The following is a 26,122-nucleotide window of genomic DNA, read 5'->3' as shown; positions in this document are numbered from 1 at the left end:
AAAGCAGGGTCGCAGCCCACTGCGGCAGTCGGTCGTCTAATAAAATTACATTCATAAATTCATTCATTCGTTCACTCAATGTGTTGCAGGTTCCTGGAGATGCCGATAGTGGCGCAGGGCTGCGAGGACGCGGCCGCGCGGGCGCTGTCCGCGGACACACTGCCGCGCGTGCTCCGCTGGGCATGCGCGCCGCACGCCAGCGCCTGGCTGCACCGGTGGGTATTTATTTATTCATTTAGTCTTGAGTAAACAAAACCAAAAAAAAAGCATATAAATCGGACAGAAATAAGTTTAGCTGCCCGACGCTCCTGACACCATTGACCAACCCACCGCCCATATTTTGTACTGTTAACATTTCAGATGATAATATTAAAACCAAAGTCAAAGTAAAGTCAAAAATATCTGTATTCAAGTCGGCCCATAGGTGGCACTTTTGATGCGTACATTACATGAGTATTACACGGTAGTGAGATGATGACGATAACCACATTCGTAAACTTCCAAACGCGTTCTGGTCTAAGAAGAAGACCACAACAAACTTAGCCGGGTGTTTTTTTTTGTTATCACCATCTCACAATGTCATTTTGACGGCCGATTGGCGCAGTGGGCAGCGACCCTGCTTTCTGAGTCCTAGGCCGTGGGTTTGATTCCCACTACTGGAAAATGTTTGTGTGATGAACATGAATGTTTTTCAGTGTCTGGGTGTTTATATTTATATTTCTAAGTATGTATGTATATTGTATATTATTCATAAAAAAAATATTCATCAGTCATCTTAGTACCCATTACACAAGCTACGCTTACTTTAGGGCTAGATGGCGATGTGTGTATTGTCGTAGTATATTTATTTATTTATTTATTTATTTAAAATTATCCTTTATACTATAATAGGACTTTTCGATTAGCTTACGTTTAATACAAATTTTGAACTTTTTAAGAGACATCTCCAAGATGTCAATTGGTAGGTTATTGTAGAATTGTATGCAATTTCCTTTAAACGAATTATGAATTTTATGTAACCTAGTATATTGCACTGTAAGTTTATTCTCACTTCTAATGTTTCAATTATTGCAGTCACATTTTTTTCTTAAATTTAGAAATGTTTTTATGTATACATTAAATTTTCAAATATGTACTAACTATTGAAAAAAATTGAAAAATTATTTGTTGTGTACACAAACAAAAAGTATGGACGGTCTCTGCTGCCTAATTTGGGTAACCCTGTGCTATAGGCATCAGCGACCTACCCTCCTTACTATTGATTAAGTACTAAAATAACAAAATCAGTGCATTCTTAATTAACTAATTTACTTTATTTGTGTGTGTGTGTGTGTGTGTGTGTGTGTGTGTGTGTGTGTGGCGTATGTGTGTGTGTGTGGCGTATGTGTGTGTGTGTGTGTGGCGTGTGTGTGAGTGTGTGTGATTGCCTTAATATGAATCCAACAACATTATTCAGTGAATACGCTTCAGTGAGTCCTCTGTTTCAACATAGTTTAAGCTTTGTAAATAATTAGTGACCACTTTTTTGCAATTAAATTTATTCATTTTATGTATGGAAAGCGTTTTTTTTAATTTGTTGTAGAGAGTCTTACCTAAATAGCACTTAATTTCTGTGCATACACAGTTCGAAAACGTGGAGTATTATATATCCTAAAATTGCATCTATACTCTGACTATACACTGTCATTATTTTAAAATCTTCAAATCCCAAAGCTACTGTAATGCGTTCGTTGCAGGCAGGCGATGCGGTTCTTGCGCGACGAGTTCCCCGCCATCATGGGCTCTGCGGCGGCCGCGCGGTTGCCGCGCGCGTCGCTGGCCGCAGCGTTGGCGTCGCCCTTCCTACAGGCCAGCGAGGCGCAGGCGTTGCGCGGCGTGCTGCGCTGGGCGGAGCGCGCGGTCCAACCGCAGCCGCAACCGCACGCGACAGGTGAGCGCGCGCGTTTTCATAACGGAGCTCGCTATGGGACGACGCGATATCCTCTCTGCAGGGTTAGCACAGACAGGAGACTAAATATGTATCAAAAAAAAAATATATATTGATTCCTACCTGAATTAAAGAATTTTGATTTTTTTTAAGCATTTTTGAAACGTCAAGTCAGTCTGTTTGTAGTTTCTCTACCACCGGCTCGGAAGGCAGATTCCACCGAGAAAAGCCCCCTGACAAGGGTGAAGGGATATAACACTGCACCGTCAGCAGTTTACGCAATCGTAGAGCCTCGTGGCCATAACTGGGACAGTGCACTTTGGGCTGCCACTCGACGCGTACTCATTGTCAATATCATTTACATATCATTAACAATTATTGTAATACAGTCCACTTATCAATCTCGAGCAATCCCCAAAGGATATAATAGATAGATAGATATTTGCATAATAAACACGTTTACATAGATGCCATTTAAATATCAATTACGAAGTCACAGTGTATTGCCATTAGCTGGCGTGCAAATATACAAACCATTGGTTGCAATTAACAAACGGAATCAATTTAAAAAGTCATAGCCAAATATTTCTTTATTCAAATAGGCACATAGATGGCACTTTTGATGCGTACATTACATGTAAAATAAATATACTACGACAATACACACATCGCCATCTAGCCCCAAAGTAAGCGTAGCTTGTGTTATGGGTACTAAGATGACTGATGAATATTTTTTCAATGAATAATAATATTCATAAATATTTAATATATACATACATATAAACACCCAGACACTGAAAAACATTCCTGTTCATCACACAAACATTTTCCAGGTGTGGGAATCGCAGCCCACTGCGTCAATCGCAATAAATGAATTTTGAATTTGTCGCTTTAGGGAAAAATGATAAGAGTAAATTTTCGTCACGAAAAACCGACAACCTGAAGTTAGCTATAAGGTTTGACAGTGTACAATTTCAATTGTCAAAGTCTGCGGGCGCATTCCGGTGATTTAATTGATTCAATTGTACAAAAATCTCAAATTTTAAGTGTTTAAACACACTATGCCGAAAATACGCGTCCGAAGTTCCATGGCTGATTTTACGTTCCGACGCATTCGGCAGATATGACACACGATAAGAGCCGAATTTACGCGGCAGAAATTCAGTTGTGTAACTAGGTGTGGGCAATCAGGGTCTAGAGCGTGTTATCTACATAGCATGTAAAAAAAAGTGATCTTGTTAAGGTTCCGTTTTTCCTTTTGAGGTGCGAAACCCGAAAAATGTACTATTTTACATTAATAGCAATTGCTGAGGCCTTACAAGAGGATAAATACAGAAAAGAAATGAAGAATGGTGCACCCATTGAATTCTACCCCCTCCCTATAGCCTCCCTACCCCCAGATCTTTGTCGACAATCGTACCGAACTTTGGTCGCGTATAATGTGTTGTTATACAAAACATTGCCGCCGAATCGGTGCCAAACTTACGCCCGACCAAAGTTCGACTGTACGCTATAACGCGACGTGATTTCGGTTTGGTGTGTCATCAGTTAATAAAATACATTGCAGGCGTAGTCACGCTGAGCTTCGGTCGCGTATTTTCGGTATAGTGTGTTTAAACACTAATGGTCAAGACAGAAGAAGGTCCAAGAATATGTATAAAAAGTTTCATGAAGATCAGTTCAGTACTTGACGTTTCATCAGTGCTTATTAATTAGGCCTACTTGAAATAAATGAATTTTGAATTTTTGAGTAGTTTTCGCGCGAAAGCGTAACAAACAAACTTACATTTAGTAAGGATTACCGACAACTTTAAAAGAGTTACCGTTCTTGAAGTACAAAAGCTAAATTACACGACTGGTTGGTGGATTAGTGTCTGTAAAAGAATTCTTTGCCACGAAACATTAATTCGGGCTTTTTTTTTTTTTTTAATTTCTTTTTTCTTACTTTTGATTATTACATACAACTAATACACCTTATGATTCTATCATAGTGTACATATGACATTCTTATAATTACAATTTTTTTTATTTTTTTTGTTTGTAGTTAATTAAGATGTATATATATGCATGTCGTAGACTGCAAAAAAATAAATCGAAAATTCAAAATTCAACTTCAAAGAAAACCTCTTACCCATAGTCCCGTTCGCGTGTGCTAACAAGGGATATTGGTATGTGCGCAGAGCCCAACGTGGTGTGGCACACGACACAGTCTGCGCGGAGGGCGGCGCGGGCCCGCGGGCGTAGGGCTCCGGCGGACGCGGCGCTGCGTGAGACCGTGGCGGCGCTGGTGCCGCTTCTGCGGTTGGAGCACCTGCCGCCGGACTGCGACGTGCTCCAGCAGGTAAGTTATTTATTTATTTATTTAAGGGACGATCAACAGTTGTTACCTGTTGACAACTCTTAAAAACTAAACAAAAAATGAAAAAACATATAAATGTTATATTGTAGACCAACTTAAAGACTGCCACAACTTGCAAATAAAAACTATATTGTCAGTTAGAAGGAGAAAAAACGATTAAGAGAGTACTTATAAGCTGTAAGATCCATCAGGCTGTGACATAAGCTTGACGGATCTAGCACCGCGAACAAAAATTGTTACACCGTTATTGCTGCCGGGCACTAGCCGAACGATAAAAGGTTTATACATCGTAGACCCACCACGCTGCTCCAATGCTGGACGGTGGGCTTTTTTTTTGTGAGATGGTGATCCACAAAAACCACCATCCAAAAAAAATCCACCATCTCGGAAAACAAGCGCCCATTATATGTATATGTGTGAAATACAACGAATTATCAAAAAAGATACCTTGATTTCTGGCATCGATATAATCCATGACTCACCCGCAACTTTTAGGAAAAAAACTCGCTTATCGGTGAGTGGAATTTCTTATCAAATTAGTTTACATGACGCTTTGTCAATGCTATGTGCACTTGTAATTGACGTGCATATCAGTCCGTGTGTTTGTGTGTGTGCGTTATTTAATAACGTGTAATATGCATGTTGTTATAGTCGTAAAAATGTAATAGGCCCGTTTTGACATTTGTGCAAGACCATAGAATGTAACTTGGAACGAAACTGAAAGAAACAATAATATAAAAATCAATAACATAGTGTTTTTAAAAATACGTAAATTTTTTTGGGCCGTTAAATAATATGAAAGAATATATCGCGAGTATTCTTTTTGCGCTTACTTTATAGTAGCATGCAATTTATAATTGTTGCGAAACGTTCCGAAAACAGTTGCGTTCTCAGTCTTTTTTTTTTTTATACTATGTAACCATTTTTTTACTGAATATCGAAATTAAATATTGTGTAGTTATCTTTACTGCAAAGAATGAGCTTGGTTCTCAAAATGGGTTATAAATAAAGAGTCTGAGTTGATGTATCTGACCAAGCGGCACATGACTGAAGCGTCCCCGCGCGCACTGCGCAGTTTTTCGTTCCTCATCTTGTAAAGTGCGCTCGTTTAAGTTTGATATATATTGTTTACTATTACGTTAACTATGGCTCTTCTATTTTGGACATTAATTTAAACATAGTGATTTGACTCGATTTTTGTGTTTGTTGTTATATAGTACTAACTCTGTTTCAACATGTTGAAACGTGGACGTATAATCAACAGCCAGTCACGCGTATTGGTTGTGAAGTTAAAGGAATACTTTGAACGAACGAATACTTTACAATACATAATAATATCAATCAAGTACTGATACAAACTTGAATTGATTTATCGTGAGTATCGAGTCCCGAGTCTTATGGTTCCATAACTAGTTACGTTGCGATCACAAATGTCAAAATGGGCCTATTACATTTTTACGACTATAGTGCCAATAAAAAACCTGGCTAAGTTTATTGTGGGCTCTTCAGACCAAGGCGCGTTTGGAACCCTCGTAGCTTTAGGTTTAAGTGAACGAATGCAGTTATCACAATCGCCTAACATTAAGCATGTGATAAACGACTAAAACACCGGGAGGTATCTTTGCATCGTTCGAGTCCATGTAGGACTGAAGTGTATCGATAATGCAGCCGTATCGAAATACCCACCAACTCAATGTCATGAACGTTGGTTGTTAATCAAATATATTTTTAATTGTTTCTTGGAAACTATTTATTAATTAAATAATAATTTATAAGCGTATTCGTAAAAATCCTAATCAATTTAATAAAATATATGGCCAATATGAATTTATAGTTATTAAAAGTTGAAGTATTTAACCACTTTATAAAATTAATGTGACACATGTTTAATGTATGAAAGCTTCATAAGTGCCTGTGATAAGGTCTACAAAGACTAATACATGGTTTAAAAAATTAAAAAATATATTAATGTTATATATTTATTCACAGTCCATCAGGCGGGGCATCATCACGGCGCCCCCGCACTTGGACCAGGGCTCCTCCGCCGACGCGTGGCTCGGCCGGGGGGCGTTTCGATCCCCGAGGTGTTTCCTGCCGTACCTTGATGAGATCAAGGTACATTTTCATACTAAAACATGTTATCCGGCTCGAAGGACCACATTTCCATATAAGAGTAAGGTTTCATATTATATCTGGCTCGAAGGACCATATTTTGCACATAACGGGAGGTTGAATATTTTATCTGGCTCGAAGGACCACATTTTCATATAAGAGTAAGGTTTAATATTATATCTGGCTCGAAGGACCATATTTTGCACATAACGGGAAAGTTGAATATTTTATCCGGCTCGTAGTATCATATTTTACACATAATGGCAAAACCTCTAATTTCTGCAAAATTTAGACCTTTTTTTAAATAGCAGATACCTTCAAACACCTTAGGGTAGGTTTTCATAATTGTCATCACGCATGGTCTACACTCTATTTTTTCTAAATTGTCTTACTATGTTAACAATATTTTTATTACTTTTTAGTGTAAAACACGTTTCAGTAATATTTGATTTAAAAGATGTTTCATTTGGTACCATGTCGGTACCAAGGTTGTTGTAGTAAATAGAATGTAATTCGCCAGCAAAAAAAAAAAAACTTAATCGGAATCGGTTCTTTCGTTCGGGTACCCTCCATACGTGAGTGACACACGCGCGTCACAGAGACACGTCAAACATGTACCACCTTGTAATTTTCTTTCACACTCCGTACCCTCAATGTGATAGCCGAGAAGACGGATTTATTTTGTTGCACTCTGAGTGAACTCACAAATATAGCGATTTGGAGTTTATCATATACACTATAGTTATATATATTATTAAAATTTACATAACATGCTGCATTGTCGTATTAGGATAACTTTTTCCTGTAATGACAAAAATGTAAGATGGGAATAAATAAATAATAAATAAAATTTTTCGCCGGGGTTAAAATCTAGCCCCAAAGTAAGCGTAGCTTGTGTTATTGGTACTAAGATGACTGATGAATATTTTTATGAATAATATACGCAAATACTTATATTTTCTAACTTCATAGCTTAATATAAATTTACTGAGAGATGGTGATAACAAAAAATAATAAATGCCCGGCTAAGTTTATAATGGGCTCTTCTTAGACCAGGGCGCGTTTGGAACCCTCGTAGCTTTAGGTTTAATTTGGCGAACGAAGTTATCACCATCCCCTTACAATTATGTAAACGTATATGTATGAATATGGAAAATAGGCCTACATGAATAAACACATTTTGAATTTTATAATATACAGATAAACACCCAGACACTCAAAACCCAATCATGCTCATCACACGAACATTTTCCAGCTGTGGGAATCGAACCCACGGCCTTTGTTTAAAGAAAGAGTCACTGCCCACTGAGCAAATCGGGCGTCAATGAGAAAATACAATATCATGTTTAATTAATATCGCCACTTTCATTAAAACTATAAAATAATTAAAAAAAATTGACAATAAGATAACTTTGAATGGAGTGTACAGGTCTCGGTTTGAGATTGAGGTTGATTTAATGGGAGGTCCCGTGTTCGATTTCCTTGAGTAGTGTGTGTGAACGGTGTCCGTTGTGTGCGCAGGCGCTGCTGGAAGACCAGGCGGTGCCGGAAGCGGAAATGGCGCGCGCGCGGCGCCAGCGGTACGCGCACCGCATCCCCGACACGCTGTACATGGTGGCGGCGGCCAAGTGCGCGCACGCCGCGCCCAGCGACGGCGATGGTGGGCTCAAACTCCATACACATCATATCAACCCATTAACGGCCCTACTATAAAGCACGGGTCTCACAATGAGGAGGGGTTAAGTCCGTAGTCCACCACGCTGGCCCAGTGCGGATTGGTGGACTCCACAAGCCTTTGAGATCATTATCGAGAACTCTCAGGCATACAGGTTACCTCATAATGTTTTCCTTCACCGTTGAAGCAAGTGATATTTTTAACTTGGAAAAGTTAGAGGTGCGTGCTGGGATCCGAACTCTGCCCCTTGAAAGTGAAGTCCCACTGCACTATCACCACTTGCTTGACGCAGTTACAGTCCACGGTTGTGCCGATATTAATCGTTGCCAGGTAACAAATAGAAAAAAAAAAGAGTCGAGTAATTTTCCAATTTTTTGACCTTGTGGCAGCGGACAAAAAAATTGCTTTTCTTATATTGATACTGTCACCCGTTCGCAGGCGAGGCTGTGAGCACGGAGGGCGTGCGTGCGTGCGTGTCCGCGCGCGTACTTTGCGCACTGCGCGCAAGAGTCGCCGAACTGCGCGCGTCCCCGCCTGCGGCTCGTGCGCTCGCACTGCACGCGGCCGACACGCGCACCGTGCGGCGACAGGTGCGCACTGCCATCACAACTTTTTTTAATTTTTTTATATACAACGTGAAAATGTGTAACGTGACAAGGTTGCTTGGAAGCATCCGGCTCCGCTTTCATCTCTCACAAGATAGAAAAATGAATGTTAAAATGCAAAATGTAAATTGTTGATGTCGGAAAAGAGCAACTTGCTGAGTTTCTTGCCGGCTTCTTCTCGGTAGAATCTGCCTTCCGAACCGGTGGTAGAGTCACTACACACGGACAGACTTGACGTTTCAAAAGTGCTTATATTAGGCCTAGTTGAAATAAATGAATTTTGAATTTTGAAATGAAAACCGAAATAATACTTTAGAGTTAGATTATGTACTGACTCTGAGACTTATCTGTGTAACCGAAAACCTAATTGTTTTGAGTAAACCACTGTCATAGTTTTGACGTGCTTGACGTGCTCCTTGCTCTGTGAAGTGTTGATCTATTTTTCCACTTACCATCAGGTGGTCACCAGTGGCGTGCACTTCATAGATGCACAAAAGCACTGCATACCCTAAAATTGCTATGTAACTCGTATAAAGGAGGATTTTTGCTGTTTTATGCAATTTTCCTGCTGTATGCATACCCTGGTAAGAAACCCAGTACACGCCACTGGTGTTCACCATTCGCTTGATCCGTCAATAAACAACGTGTTACGCAATTACGAAGTACTGTTGTAGTGTGCATAAGTATAGTTAATAAGGAAACACCCTGTAAAAATAATAAATCAAAGAAGCATATTTATTTTTCCATACAAATTAATTCAAAACATTCCAAGTGTTTACTTGTGACAACCCTATTGGAGATAAAAGACCGACACGTGCATAGTACCCACGCTACGCGACGCGTATTTGGTAAAGTGACAGGAGTCACATGCTTTTAATTTGTGTGATTTCACATTAAATAAAAAAAGGTTTTATTAACGTAATAATATTTATTTATTCACACTGTTACGAAACACGTGTTCTAAATATAAAAATACTAGAATATACAACTTGAACTTTACGATGTAGATTCCAGGTGTCGGTGTGCGCGCGCATCGTAAAAATTCACTCTCATCATTTTTCTCCATCGCGCCAAATGAAGTATAACTTCAAAAAATGAATAAATTCCGACAATCGCTCGGGAATGCAGTTCTCAATAATACTCTTTTCATACAAAAGCCCACCGTGCACGTTGCAGATAGCCCTGCGGGCGGTACGCGAGCGCTCGCTGCCGGACGCGTGCGCGGAGTTGCTGCTCGCGGAGCGCGACACCCCGGACGACAGGTGAGCACGTGCTCCGCCGAGTTAGTAACCGGTGAGGGCATTATGTGTTAGTGAAAAAAGCTACCTGTGCTCCGTTGAGTTGGTGAGGAGTTGTGAACGCGCTTCGTTGAGTAAGCGAGGATTGCTACCCGTGCTCCGTTGAGTTAGTGACCGGTGTGTGCACTGTTTTAGTAAAAAAAAAACCGTGTTCCGCTGAATTCGCGCCGTGCTCCGCTGAGTAAGCGACTGATGTTTAATGATTAGAGCTATTCTACCCCGCTGACTTCGCGAAGAGTTCTATGCATGCTCCGCCGAGTCAGTAAATTAGTGCGTGGGAAGACGGAGAGGGTTTAATGTAGCGGTGATAAAAAATATAGTATAAATTGGTCTACTTTAATATGAAGTACCCTAAGAATCAAGGGTGAATACGACTGCGCACTTTATCGTATCATCACTTACCATCAAATGTAATTGCAGTAAAACGCCGGTGTGAGTAAAAATGTTGTGTGTGTGTTCGCAGGGATGACGAGTGGGACCGCCGGGCGGGCGCGAACAGCTCGGCGCGGAGTGACCTCGACGAAGACTGCTGCCGGTGAGTGGTCACCGGCTCCTCCTAATACACATACCAGAGTGCTTACGGCATTAAGTCAGGCCGATTTATAATAGGATATAAGTGCGTGTGTGCGTAAGTTTGTGCGCGTGTGAGTCTTCATTTATGTAGAAGTGCAAATCTTAAATGAAAAACATACATACTTAAAAAAATCCGTCTTTCTATTTTATTAAATTCATTGTTTTGTGCGCAGGTCCGGGTCCGGGTCTCTTCGCTGTGCGTCCGGTAGTGTGTCAACGCACGCGTCCTTGGGTGAGTGTTGCGTGCGTTAAAACACGACTAAGTGCGAGTTGGACTCGCACACGAGGTGTATCGCACCAAGATCCGATATAAAACACTGTTAGAGCGGCAACAGAAATGCACATATTGTGAATTCCATTCCATCTCTCCACGTAACACGGTTACCAAGTTATAGACAGATGGGCAGCGGAGGCTAAGGAAGGTTATTTGCAGTGAGTGTATGTCAATTCGTTTGTATACTCATTGGAAGTAACGGCGCGCAAGCAAATCTGTCTTAACCTAGTGGAGGCAGAGCTGGAACCTCGCACTCTACACACTGTAGTACTAGAAATCTCCAAGTCGGTATGACATCTTTGACCAACATCTTTATATTTCAGCCAATTTATAGGAAACCATAATAAAACATACACATAAACCTTCCGCGTGACTCACTCTGTTCAATAGTGAAAACTCCGTTCGGTTATTCCCGCCCAGAAAGACAGACAAACGCGGCGATGGACGTTTTATGATATTTAAAGATTACTTTTTCTAATTAAATATGACTGTGGTATTGTGTTTGCAGAGAGCGCGCGCGCGGGCGGACGTCGAGAGTTACCGCAGCGGCCGTTGGACGCTCCGCACAGGTACACATCATCATCATCAACAACAACAACAACAACAACAACAACAACAACAACAACAACAACAACAACAACAATACCAACACCAACAACGCCCCATGTCCGGCCCACTAAAGAGCACGAGTCCACAAGACACGGTTTAAGGCCACCATGCTGGCCCGTTTCGGATTGGTGGACAGGTTTCTTCCCGATGTTTTCCTTCAACGTTAAACAAGTGTTACAGTAAATTTATAAAGTGGGTAAATAATTAAACTTTTGATAACTATAACTTCATATTTGCCAGACATTTATGTTCGTGATTTTGAGTTGGTGGGTATTTTGATATAAATACGACTGCATTATCGATACACTTCAGTCTAACAAGGACTCGAACGATGCAAGGATACCTCCCGGTGTCTTAGTCGTTTATCACAAGTGATATTTTATTTCCTTACATTTAAATACGCACATAAATCTTTAGATAGAATCGTGTTAAAAGGTAGCCCATGTTCTTTTCTATGTCAATGGCTACATGCATGCCAAATTTCATCCAAATCCGTCCAGCCGTTTTTGCGTGTTTGAGTAACAAACATACACACTTTCGCATTTATAATATTAGTAGGATGTCATTTGACGGACGACTGGCGCAGTAGTCAGCGACCCTGCTTTCTGAGTCCAAGGCCGTGGGTTCGATTCCCACAACTGGAAAATGTTTGTGTGATGAGCATGAATGTTTTTCAGTTTCTGGGTGTTTATATGTTTATTCTAAGTATTTATCGTGTATTTTATTCATAAAAATATTCATCAGTCATAGAGTACCCATAACACAAAATACGCTTGGGACTAGATGGCGATGTGTGTATTGTCGCAGTATATTTATAAAAAAAAAAAGAAGTGTTTTACTAAGGCGGGTGTGCTCCCGTTGCTGCAGGGCGGGCAGTTTCGCGCGCGCCGGGCGGCTGTCGGCCGCGGTGCCGGACGTGGCGATGGCGCCCAACGCCAACACGCACCTGCTGACCGCGCGCGACTACCCGCAGCCGCCCGCCGCGCCGCACCCGCAACCGCGCCTGCCTGCACGCGTTCCTGGTCAGTGTACACGGTAGTGAGATGATGGCGATAACCACATTCGTGAACTTAAAACTAAAGCTACGAGGGTTCCAAACGCGTGCTGGTCTAAGAAGCCCACAACAAACTTAGCCGTGTGTTTTTTTTTTGTCATCACCATCTCACAATGTCATTTGAAATTATTAGAAGAGCAACCTGGTTAGAGCAATAATTCACACCCAAGCTTTTATATCGATTACGTAGTCCTTTATACTATAATAGGACTTTTCTATGACACCTTTGAGAACATTATGGAGAACTCTCAGACATGCAGGTTTCCTCGCGTTGTTTTCCTTCCAGTCATTATAGTAAGGTCACCTCGGAATTCGAGATACCCAGCTGTAAGTCTGTAAATACTTGTATATTTACGCCCTTAATGTTGTCTCAAAACCTACATATGGTAGGTTGTAAGCAACTATTAAATTTCAAGGTCAAAGGTCACAAAAATCAGTATTTTGCGCTATTTTTGGAAATTCAATAGTTGCTTACACCCTACAATATGTAGGTTTTGAGACAACATTTAGGGCGTAAACATACAAGTATTTACAGACTTTCAGCTGGGTATCTCGAATTCCGAGATTCATACCTAATATAAGCTTAAATGACTGGACTACGAAAGCAAGTGATATTTTAATTGCTAAAAATTTAAAAGCTGGGATTCCAACTCGCCGCCGCTTCAATGCACCAACAGTTAGCCTGAAATATGAAGCGTACCCATGGGGGCGTGTAAGAGTTTACCGATAAAAGCGCCATCTAGTTAAAATATTGGGAAACAGTGCTGTCACTAGATGGCGCTAATTCATTTCAGCGTGTTTGCGTCCGTTAAATTTTGCTCTAAATCCACGCAATAGGTGACTGAGTTTAGGCACTCTGGCCAAGCTATAGAGTATGATTCTCTACCTATTTGATCATCTGAAAGTTACGATCTGTATAGGTAGGATCGGGCGGATTTTGACTTTATCAATCAGACATCGTGTGAGCAATTTTCAGGTATCGTGCAATAAGACCACCTTTAGATTTAATTCGCTTTATTCGAACACTGATTTTAACTTCTTACACTGAATTTAACTAATATCAGAACTTTTAAAATAATAACCACTAAGCTAAACGACAGTTCCGTGACGACGTCTTTCTGCGTTGCGTCCCAACTAATTAATAATCCCAATCAAGTCGGTAGACCCCGTCATGACTGTCGAAGCGCGCCAAAACTGTCGATGCATGCTAGCCGCTAGTTGGCGCGTTTGCGTTTCATTTAGTGTCCGTACTCATTTCCGGCTGCGACAAGCATATATACTCAGTCCCACAAAGGTTTTCTGCACTTTCCTAAGACGATATGCTGATATCACTAATATGACATACACCATAGCGATACGAGTTTTAACAAGCTGCCAGATAACATAAAATATCTCCCTACCTTCAAATTTAAAACAGTTTTGAAAAAATGGTTGATTGCTAAAGCCTATCTCTTTAAATGATTCTATGACAGTTGACGTGAAGACTGCTTTTCTGCTGACAGGAAGAAAAATAAAATAAGAATCTGTTTAGTTTTAATTTATTTGCTTTATTTTGATGTGTCACTTTTGTTTAATTATTGTTTAAGTATGATTATACTTAGATTTTTTTTTTATACTTATTTAATAGTACAATTGTACGTCCGACTGTGGGTATATTGTTTTGAATGCTTTTCTAGACCTTGTCAACTGCATTTCTATTTGTAAACAGTGAAAAATAAAATTCTATTTCATTCAATTCTAATCTATGACCATTTCTAGTAAGTCGATACTTTGGCAAGTTATGATGCAATCTAAGACGGTAGCAGATTAACCTATAAGTAACATACCTTTAATCGATTGCGGTCAGAAACGGACTTTAGTTATTAAATTCTTCAATTCGTTTCCAGAGCTGGGTGCTGTACTGCAGTTGGACCTGGGCGATGGAGCCACGCACACCCCGAGACCCGGTGAGTGCTATTCTGTGACGTCGGTAACTGACAGATGGTATTACCCCGTGACGCGGTATGACAGTCTGACAATAAATAACACTGTGAACACATTAGGTCACTCTCACATTGTAGGATTCTGTGACTCGATAGGTCACTGTGACGTTGTATGGCACTGTCACGTAGTACGATACTTTAGTTGAAATGCACCTGTTGTGATATGCACACTACATATATATATGACTGCAAAAAGAAATAATAATAGTCTATTTGAGTAAACCATTCGCAGATATTACGATAGGGATGGTTTCAGTAGACTCCACGTGCCAAATGGCGGTAAACTCGTGAACCAGATCATTATGTAAAAGGTTATAGAGTTTGTGTGAGTGTGGCTTTGTGGTCGGGATGAACACTATATGACCCAATAATTTATTTATTTATTTATTTATTTATTTAAGGGACAATCAACAGGTTACAACAACAACTCTTAAAAACTAAACAAAAAATGAAATAACATATAAATGTAATATTGTAGACCCACTTAAAGACTGCCACAACTTGCAAATAAAAACTATATTGTTAGTTAGAAGGAGAAAAAACGATTAAGAGAGACATAAGCTAGCTAAACTAACACAAAAAAGAGTAAAGGAAAAAAATAATAATAATAATAACTAAGTTTAAACAGTACCACCGTATTGCGATAGAAAGTGATCCTTTAGTTTTTTTTGAAATATAGGAAGACTATCCCCTATTATGTCTATGTCAAGCACTTTATTAATGCTGTTATACAAAGTTAACAACCTATTAATAGGCGCTGAGACCCCCAGATTTGTTTTCGAGACGGCAGCTTTAAAAGGCATATAATTTTTTACACGACTGAACGGCCTTGGGATTCTGACAGAAACTTTGTAAAGTAGATCAGACGCATCTAGGGCATTATTAAAAAGTCTATATAAAAAACAAAGGTCCAATAGTTTTCTACGATCAGATAGAGTTAATAACTTATAGTGCCGCAGTCTGGAAAAGTAGCTAGAATTAATATTACATAACTTATCACCAAAACTTACATAATGCAGGACGCGCTTTTGGATTCGTTCAATTCTCATAGAGTGAACATTATAATGAGGATTCCAAGCAACTGAACCATACTCAAGGAGACTCCTTGAAAGAGCGTTAAATAACAATATTTTGGTGTTCGAATTCCGAAAGTCTTTGGAGCTACGCTTAATGAACCCAGTGATTTTTGATGCTCTTTTACATATATTATCAATATGAGGAATGAAACTGAGTTTATGGTCGATGGTGATCCCTAAATCTCTAACACAATTTACATTTTGAACATCATGGCCATTTATACTGTACACGAATTGAAAAGGATGAACTTTTCTATGAAACGAAACACTATAGCATTTTTTATGATTTAGATCCATTTTGTTAGCGATGCACCACTGAGTTAAACAATTTAGATCATCCTGCAATAAGTAGGAGTCATTAAAAGAGTTGATCACTCTAAACGCTTTCAAGTCATCAGCGTAAAGCAAAACTTCAGAGTTAAAACAATGTATTATGTCATTGATGAATATATTAAAAAGCACCGGACCCAGGATGGATCCCTGGGATAATGCGGCATGACGCTGCGTTCCATGGTGTCCGATGGATGTATGACACTATATGACTCAATGACGCGGTATGACGCTTCGTGCCACGGTTTCCGTGGGATGTATGACACTATATGACCCAATGACACGGTATGACGCTGCGTGCCACGGAGTCCGTGGTATGTATGACACTATATGACGCTGCGTGCCACGGCTTCCGTGGGATGTATAACAATATATCAAACCCTATGACGCTGTGCGCCACGGTGTCATCGAGTGCTGACTGCGTGCGCGTCTGTCCACAGGCTCGCGGGCGTCGCGCGCGCTCGGCGGGCGCGGTCGCGAGGCGTCGCAGGTGATGTCGTGCGTGCGGCGCGCCGACGACGACGAGCTGCGGGCCGCCATCGAGCTGTCCGTCATACGCGGTGAGCGCCGCCTCGTACCACGTGCGCACATGGTTACATGATTTTAACAGGATGTTGGCAGTCGCGGAACCGAGTGAGAGTGGAATAAATCGTCCGCAGGCTCACTTTTTACGAAGCGCGCGCACCGTCAGTGTTACGCTTTCAATTGTTAAAGTTTGCGGGCTCATTCCGGTGATTTGATTGACTCAATTGCACAAAAACCGCAAATTTGTTTGGTGAAACTTGGTGGTCCGATAATGACATAACTAGATAATGCGTTCTAATAAAACAATCAATGTATTAAATACCTTTTTTCTTCAAACGTAGAATGAGGCGAAAGATAACATTTTTGAAAAGATTTTTATCTTGTTACACCAAACAAGTATAACTTCTAACGCGTGTAAATATGTACACACACTTTCTTTTTTTAAAACGAAAGTTTTATTACATCGCCTCAAACTTTTTCGTCCATCTTATTGCATGTCGCGTGACGGTCGGCCGCGGAGTAGGGATAAAGTGACAGACGCTCGTCATAGCAGCGGAGGCCAATTTGATAGCTGACCGAGTAGCGTAGAGACTATTACTCATTTGTCCTCCACGCTATTTGTTTGTTTGTTATCAGCATTTAATGTAATTTTTTTTATGTATGTATATCATCTAATAATATAAATAAATGTATATATTATGTTTATCGTTCATTTTACCGATTAGGAGAATGTAATTTTGAACGAAAAAGCTGCTTGGAATATCTGTAAAATGATGTTGAAAAATAACAACAGAGTTTCTTGTCGGTTCTTAGTAGAACCTGCCTTCCGAACCGGTGGTAGAGGCATTACTAACGCGTAGACTTGACGTTAAAAAAATGTGCATATTTATATTGTTACCACACTAGTTAAAACTTTAAAAAAAATTATAAACTTAATTATCAAAAATTAATTGAAAATTACAGAAATTATTTAAATGAATAAAAATAACAATTAATAGTTAACGCATGTGTAGGTGAATACAGACTGTCATTCTTTTCCATTGTTTTTTTTTTTTTTTGTTTAACTTCGTTATTTTTTAATTTATTTCAAATACCACGCTTGTGTGTTCGCGCAGCGTACTCTTCGCTGCAGGTGGCGAGACGGGGCGCGTCGCACGTGGCCGACCTACTTCCACCGCCTGGTAAGTGATCGCCACGCGTCACATTTCAGTAGATATTATGGGTTCGGTATGGATGCTATTTAGAACATTCTCAAAAACTAAAATGGAAATGGGCGGGTCACATTGCACGTATGGACAAGGAAAAGTGGACAAATAGTGTAACCACCTAGCAAGGTCCAACAAACAAAAGGAAAAGAGGTAGACCGAAAGAAAGATGGGTTGACGAAATAATAAGAAAAGCAGGTGAATATTGGTTAATCAAAGCAAAGGACAGACAGTCGTGGGGAAAAATGGAGGAGGCCTTCAACCGTATAGGGGTCCATAGTGAAACTTCATTTTATTACTTATTACTAAGAATTTAATATATATATATTGACATCATTTTTATGCATCCACATATTAAAATGTATTAATAATTGATTAAAATTTATGGAAATAAAAAGGCTATAATTTTTATTTTATTTTATTTATTAAGGCCCAAACAGTATACTTAATACTTAAAATTAGTACAAAGAAAATAACACATACACCAATTAAGTAGCCGCTAATAAATTTAACGAATACATTAAAATTGACAGCAAACTTATAACTTAATTATGAAACTTTAGAATATGGGCTCGAGAGAAAAAAACACATATTATTGACAGATAATATAAATAAGGGAAGACCTTTATTAACAATATCCATCAAAGTGGATATGTGGAAACATAAGTAGTACTTTTACGTAGAACAATAATTAGAAGTTAGAATTTAGAATAAAGATGTTTTTTTAACTGAGCATATAATAATAATAATAATATAATAATAATATAATAATAATAATAATAGAATAATAATAATATAATAATAATGGATGCTATACCCTGCCAGGTTATCCCGTTAGCATCTTAGACCTGTATCGTCACTTAGCAGTGAGTTTGTAGCCAAAGGCTAACTTAAAGAGAAATTTAAATAAAATCCTACAAATCGTCAAACACTTTCGTCCCCTCTCCCGAGAGAACTGAGCTAAATTTCGGGAAAAAAAATTCACATTTGTAATATTGGTAGGGATAGGGAAGTAGGCAACCGCGGCGCAAGCCAATCTGACCTATGACAATTGGCAGTCCATTGAACACTTACGTAGACACTTTACCTTTCCCTACTAATATTATAAATGTGAATGTAAGTTTGTAAATTAAGCTCAGTTCTCTCGGGAGAGGGGACGAAAGTGTTTGACGATTTTAGACCAGGCTTAGCTATCCTAAATACATAAAGTTATGCCACATTTATGAGGCACATGGCTTCAAATCAAAATAAAGTGACTCCTGTCACTTTATTAGGTATGCGTCGCGTAGCGTAGGTACTATGCGCGTGTCGGTGTTTTATCTTCAATAGGGTTGCCACAAGTTAACACTTGGAATGTTTTATGTCACTTGTTTGGAGAAATTGACGGCCGACTGGCGCAGTGGGCAGCGACCTTGCTTTCTGAGTCGTGGCCGTGGGTTCGATTCCCACAACTGGAAATTTTTTGTGTGATGAACATGATTGATTTTTAGTGTCTGGGTGTTATTAGTATTTGTGTTATACATCTGTATATTATAAGTATTTATGTGTATTATATTCCTAAAAATATTCATCAGCTATCTTTGTACCCATAACACAAGCTACGCTTACTTTGGGGCTAGATGGCGATGTGTGTATTGTCGTAGTATATTTTTTTATTGTTTTTTTATATATGTGGTTCTTTTGATTCAATATTTTTAGAGAGTGATACCTTATGAAATATAGTTATGCTTTCCCTTCAACAGTATTTTGTAATTCGGTTACACGTTGTTAATATATTTGCCATTGGCGCGACTTTCCCAAAAGGCTCATCCCGGAAGAGAAGGTACCTGATTGGCTAACCCATGTAGAACCGCTTCATCCGTCTAGTGTTCACCGAAAGTGTATCGATTTCGCAGATTTCGCCGTGCACCGGAGTCGCGCCACTCCCAGCCCCTCGGCCCCTGCGACCAGCAACAACGTGACCAACGTCGTGACCAACGCTGTACCCGCTCGCCGCAGGGAACGACCGCAGTGTATGTCAATTAAATTTTAACCCGTCACTTTACTTTAACCCCCCTCACTATGCGAATACCCCCCCCCCCCCCCCCCACCCCACACCACGCTTTCCTCCTTTCCCTAAGCTAACCGCAACTGACCTTCCCCCGCCCTCCCCCTCCAAGCGCTTTCCCCCTGACTACGACCCCCCCTGTCAACGCTTTTTGTTGTTATCACCATCTCACATTGTCATTTAAAATTTTCAGAAGAGCAAACTGGTTAGAGCAATAATTCACACCAAAGCTTTTTTATCGATTACGTAATCATAAAACAAATCACGTTACTCGAAAAAACACTGATTCATTTTTAGCAACAGATCTGTAATTAACGCTACCAACTGTCAGCTGTCATGTGTCAAATGTCACATATCACGATCATTGTCTCGTCGCTATTGTCCGTATGACGCCATCTAGCGTCGAGTGTGATGAACCGCTTGAACAAATATCTTTATTCAAGTAGGCCCTTAGATGGCACTTTTGATCCGTACATTACATGAGAATTACACGGTGGTGAGATGATGGCGATTACCATATTCGTAAACTTAAAACTAAAGCTATGAGGGTTCCCAACGCGTCATGCTCTAAGAAGAAGTCCACAACGAACTTAGCCGGGTGTTTTTTTTGGATCGCCGTCTCACATTGTCTTTTAAAATTATAGAAGAGCAACAAGATTAGAGCAATAATTCACACCAAAGCTTTTTTATCGATTACGTAATCATAAAACTAACCACGTTACTCGAAAAAACACTGATTCATTTCCAGCAACTGATCTGTAATTGACGCTACCAACTGTCAAATGTCATCTGTCAGATGTCATGTGTCAAATGTCACTCATCACTATCATTGTCTCGTCGCTATTGTCCGTATGACGCCATCTAGCGTCGAGTGTGATGAACCGCGTGAACGCCACTTTTGATGCGTACATTACATGAGAATTACATTGTAGTGAGATGATCCGTATTCGTAAACGTAGAACTAAAGCGTCCTGAATATACCAAGGTATATGCCTAGGAATTTAATTCGATTGAGTGTTATTTCCAGTGGCGGCGGCGACTGCGGAGCGGAGGGCGGCTCCTGGTGCCAGCGCCGCGGGGGCGCAGGCCCGCGGCGCCGCCAGCCGGAGCCCTAGCCCGCGCCGGAGCCCCTACCCGCTGTACACGCTGTACGCGCACCGGGACTACAGGTACGCTGCGATATGCAACGGCATTCCATTTCATTTTAATTGACCACCATGGCGCAGCGGCGAGCGCTGCGGATTCGAGTGGCAGGTCCCGGGGGAGTTTTTGAAATTTTAGAATTACAGAATTTTTTCTCGTCTGCTCTGGTGGTGGGAGGCTTTGGCCGTGGCTAGTCACAACCCTACCGACAAGCTATTTGTTGTAGATGAGAGACCGGCACGCGCATAGTACCTACGCTACGCGACGCTTACCTAGTAAAGTGAATTGCGAATGGCTGTATTTGATTTCTTTCAGTGAAAACTATGACAGTGGTTTACTCAAAAACTATCAGGTTTTCGGTTTCAGAGACATTACGTAATGTACCTCTAAAGCCTGTGAAATATTATTTCTGTTTTCATTTACACGTTGTATTATATATGGTGAAACACTAAGTGAGTGTATGTGTGCGCGTCCCGCAGGTCCGGCTCGGAACCGCGCAGCCGCGCGCACAGCCCCGCCTACGCGTGACGTCACCCGCAGCCCCCCCACCACATGGGGTGAGTGCATTTCCCCCACTCATTCCCCTACACAAATTTAATCCCAACCTTACTGAATTCCCCACTCATTCCCCTGCACGAATTCAATCACCCACTCATTCGCCTACACGAATTTAATCCCCCCCACTCAATCCACTACACAAATTCAATCCCCCCCACTCAATCCACTACACAAATTTAATCCCCCCCACCTCCCCACTCATTCCCATACCTTAATACATTTACCTTACCACTTCCCCTACATAAATACAAGCTCCTAACACATTCTCCTACACAAATTTGTAATAACAACAACCATACTTTCACATTATCAAACAATTATCGGCCCGGAATCGGAAGGGAAAAATGCGGATTGGCGAACGCTTTACAAACGAAAACATTTTACTTTTCTTCGAAATTTTTCCATCAGTAACAAATTATTGAATGAGTAGAAGTATTTAGCGGCTAAGATATATTCCAGATAACATTATTAAAGCAAGTTTTTAATGTAAAACCTGGGAAATAATAATGAAAGTTGTTGCGTCAAAAGGCTAAATATTAGACATGTGACAATTAAATTTTGTGAAATACTAATAACCAGTCGCAATTAAAACTTGAAGTGCATACATTTATTTTTTTCTACTATCCACAACGTGCAACAAAAATTTTTAAAGTAGTAATTTTAAATATATTAATTTCACATGTATGTTTTTCAGGGGGAGCGGGCCGGAGCGTTCGTAGCGAGAAGGCGTGAAGCGATACGAAGCGAAGCGATGATCTCACACACACACAAACACACGCGTACCCGCTACACTGTGCCCACACACAATCATAATTAAAAAAAAAAATCCTAATCCTAAGTTCATCAATGTCCCACTGCTGGGAAAAGGCCTTAAAGCACAGACCCATCACGCTGCTTCAATGCTGTTGAGTGGGCTTTACAAACGTAATAAGGCTTAACGTGCTAACCTAAAGACTATTTTTGCTTGTCTTATAATATAAACGTACTTATAATTACTTTTTAGTGTAAATTTATTTTCACATGTATTGACGATCTCTCGCTGGCGCAACGGTGAGCGCTGTGAATTTATGTAGGAGAATTTATGTAATTTATGATTCCTGTATTTTCTCTGGTCTGGTCTGGTGGGTTTTAGCCGTGGCTAGTTACTACTCTACCGACGAAGACGTGCCGCTAAGCGATTTAGTGTTTCGGTGCGATGTCGCGTAGAAACCGATTATGTAAAGATAACAATTTTTTTCTTGTAATAAGGTTGATTTTAGCTTTCAAATTTTTAGTTTAAACAAAATACCATACTCCCTAATAAGTTAGCCCGCTACCATCTTGGGCTGCATCATCACTTACCACCAGGTGAGATTGCAGTCAAAGGCTAACTTGACTGCAATCAAATAAAAAATATAAAAAAAAAAAACACTTTTATGACAATTATAAAAACACACTAACATAAAGAAAATCTCTTTTTAATGTTTTTTTTTTTTATGGCATTTTTTTTTATAAATATTTTTTATGCATACTTCACACCAAAAATTAAAGAAAAGATTGTTTATATCATAAGACAAGCAAGAAAAATGGAGATTGGGCGCGTTAAAATACATTTCAATGCTTTTTAACTGTTTGACATGTAACAGAGACTGATGTGATCTGACCAGAGGAGTTTGTTTGTTTGTTTATCCGGCTCGAAGGACAATAACTTGTCAAAAGTATAGCAATATTAAACATTAATTAGTTTATAGGTTAAATAAATAAAATTAAATTAAAATTAAACACAGGATTCATATTTTCGCACTTACATTTTTTTGTTGAAAATAGTTTAGAAACGATGACATTACCCATTTAATAATAAGAAATCGTGTTTAATTTTACAGAGCGTTTATTTTACAGTTGTGCACAATATGTGATCTTAAATAATACACAATGAATTTAAAAGACACCTGCAATCTTATAGTAATTGAAAAAAAAACTTTTTTTAGAATTAACGCAATTGCTTAAAAGTACGTCTACTGCAAAACAGTTCAGTGCTGTTCTGTACTTTACTTTTTGTTATATAGCTGGTATATGTTCTAGTATGTGTTGTGGGCCACAGTATACTGTGTTGTACTAATATTTGCGGTGGGATACAGTATACAGTGTTGTACTCGTATTTGTGGTTGGGCACAGTATACAGTTATGTACAAGTATTAAGAGTGTCTTAATAGTATTTGTTGTAGGCTGCAGTACACTGCTGTACTAATTTTTGCGGCGGGATACAGTATACTGTGCTGTACTAATATTAGCGGTGGAGCACAGTATACAGTAATGTACTTTGTATATGAGGAAGGCACAGTTTACTAGTATTAGTGGTGGGGCAAAGTATACACTTCTGTGATAGTATTTGTGGTTAGAGACACAGTACAAAGTGCTGTACTAATATTTGCGGTGCAGCCACAGTATACAGTGTTGTATTAGTATTTGTGATAGAACACAGTATACAGTGCTGCACTACTATTGAGAGCGTCATACTAGTATTTGTGGAAGGACCCAGTATACATTGCTGTACTAGTATTTGTGGTTGGGCACAGTATACAGTTCTGTACAAGTATTAAGAGTGTCGTACTAGTATTTGTGGAAGGACCCAGTATACATTGCTGTACTAGTATTTGTGGTTGGGCACAGTATACAGTTCTGTACAAGTATTAAGAGTGTCGTACTAGTATTTGTGGAAGGACCCAGTATACAGTTCTGTTCAAGTATTTAGAGTGTCATACCAGTATCTGTGGTAGGATACAGAATAAAATTCTGTGCTAGTATTTGCGGTTGGGCACAGTATACAGTTCTGCACAATTATTAAGTGTAGTATGACAATACTAGTATTTGTGGAAGGACCCAGTATACATTGCTGTACTAACTAGTATTTGTGGTTGGGCACAGTATACAGTTCTGTAAAAGTATTTAGAGTGTAATACTAGTATTTGTGGTAGGACACAGTATACAGGGCTGTACTAATACCCGCAGTGGGGCACAGTGTTTGCGGGACACACTTGTACTGTTAATTGTTATATTTTGTAAATAGATCGTTATTACCGCAAGTGCCATAAAGCACTTGCGGCTGACCGCATGCGGTTTTTTACCGCGCGTTTTCTGATTAAATGTAAGTGAACGCACTGCAGTATTTTTACCGCGACCTTATTTTGAACCGTAATTTCGGTATAGTTTTTTGTTCCCTCCTAGCTGTCATACTTGATTTGCTTCTTTGACGTTTAGCAGTAACAGCGTCCAGCAATGCTCAAAATGCATACACGTTTTTTTTTTCGAGAAAACCCTGTGAATTCTTACTTCCGTAACTATATAAAATACTAGCCGTTGTCCGCGGTTCTTTAAATATCGCGTGTGAAGCGTTTTTGACGTGACAACGTCTTATAATTCACGAAATGACGTATGCGGCGTTACCTCGCTCTGAGGCGTTCCATTCAAGGCTTGAAGTGCAAGCGAGAGCGCGGACCGAGCAACAAAGAGGCACCTTCTACACCTGTCGACACCTGTCTCTCTCCTACTTGAGTGAGCGATGCGTCCGCGTGGACAGCTTCTATACAATAATACATTTACATGTTTTCGGCAAGGATCGCGTGCAGTGAAAGTGAATGTGATGTCAATTGTTTATAGCAACGACAATATCTATCAAACAAATAAAATTAAAATTTTCTTTTGAAAAATGCAACCATTCCATCAGTATTTTCTTACGACGTTGTCACGTTCAACTATCGTCAGTAAGCCGACTTTACAGACAACCGATTTTTTTACTGTGATAAAAGTAGTCAATGTCGACTAGCTATGCCAACGAACACTTAAAATGGCTCCGCCCTTTTAAATTAACATAGGTTTTTTGTATTCCAAGGAAACAAACGTTTCCCACGGAATTTCACGAATGAGAAAACCAGCTAGTTATTTATATTTTTGGCGAGATAAGGAAAAATAGATTATAATACCCAAACGTATCCATTTATGAATGGTTTTAAATCATGCACGTAATCTGTAGCAGTTTCGTCATTCATCTTACGACGTTGACTCGTGTTATCCAATGCTTACTATACATTAATAACTAAATAACAATAATCATTGATTTAAGGAAATAATGTAAAATCTGTGCAAAAGAAACCCCTTACGGCCAATGCGAGCGGAACGAAGCGAAGGAGGCCCTTTACTTTTCCCGCTATGATTTAAGGAAATTATTAAAAAAAATGGTGCACCCTATAGTCAATGCGAGAGACGCGGCGCGACGAAATCATAAATAAGCCCTGCATAAAAGAAATCCTATAGCCAATGCGAGAGACACGGCGCGACGGGGCCCTTTACTGTTCCCGCTGTAATTTATGGAAATAGTGAAAATGGTGTATAAGAAGCGTTCTATAGGCAATGCGAAGGACACGGCGCGGCGTTGGCCCTATACTGTTGCCTTCATTGACTACAACGAACAAATATTCGAATGCGACGAAAACGATCAGTTGTTTTTTGCATTTTTTTTATTATTTGAATTAACTTCACACATTTTTAAAATTTACCAGAGATACTATTTAGATTTTTCGTTACGGTACGATGTCGCTTAGAAACCCATTAGGGATAGGTGTGATATGACTACCATACTCCCTAACAGGTTAGCCCGCTTGCATATTACACTTCATCGTCACTGCAATGTCACCAGGTGACATTGCAGTCAATCATTAACTTTAGTGGAATAAATAAACAACAAAGGTACGGTAAAAAAATGCAGCTGCGTTAAGTAACTAGCTTTAACCTCAA

The 26,122-nt window shown here is 39.8% G+C and overlaps 1 protein-coding gene across 1 annotated transcript in view; it reads left to right on the top strand.

The window, feature by feature from the left end:
• Positions 1-22,374, top strand: part of LOC120635518 (BTB/POZ domain-containing protein 7) — a 37,558-nt gene extending 15,184 nt beyond the window's left edge. The window contains exons 13-30 of the mRNA XM_039906538.1: positions 90-215; positions 1,737-1,930; positions 4,108-4,268; positions 6,276-6,401; positions 7,920-8,058; positions 8,512-8,663; positions 9,855-9,940; positions 10,440-10,511; positions 10,723-10,781; positions 11,332-11,392; positions 12,300-12,454; positions 14,373-14,564; positions 16,315-16,434; positions 17,515-17,580; positions 19,500-19,616; positions 20,679-20,820; positions 21,274-21,351; positions 22,047-22,374. Of these exons, the coding sequence (XP_039762472.1) occupies positions 90-215; positions 1,737-1,930; positions 4,108-4,268; positions 6,276-6,401; positions 7,920-8,058; positions 8,512-8,663; positions 9,855-9,940; positions 10,440-10,511; positions 10,723-10,781; positions 11,332-11,392; positions 12,300-12,454; positions 14,373-14,564; positions 16,315-16,434; positions 17,515-17,580; positions 19,500-19,616; positions 20,679-20,820; positions 21,274-21,322 (2,017 nt within the window). The 3' untranslated portion in view covers positions 21,323-21,351; positions 22,047-22,374. The remainder of the gene's footprint in view (positions 1-89; positions 216-1,736; positions 1,931-4,107; positions 4,269-6,275; positions 6,402-7,919; positions 8,059-8,511; positions 8,664-9,854; positions 9,941-10,439; positions 10,512-10,722; positions 10,782-11,331; positions 11,393-12,299; positions 12,455-14,372; positions 14,565-16,314; positions 16,435-17,514; positions 17,581-19,499; positions 19,617-20,678; positions 20,821-21,273; positions 21,352-22,046) is intronic.
• Positions 22,375-26,122: the final 3,748 nt, after the last annotated feature.

The sequence above is a fragment of the Pararge aegeria genome, chromosome 27 (assembly GCF_905163445.1).
Source record: "Pararge aegeria chromosome 27, ilParAegt1.1, whole genome shotgun sequence".
NCBI lineage: Eukaryota > Metazoa > Arthropoda > Insecta > Lepidoptera > Nymphalidae > Pararge > Pararge aegeria.
The sequence above is the reverse complement of the archived record's forward strand: the minus strand, read 5'-3'. Positions and strand labels throughout refer to the sequence as shown.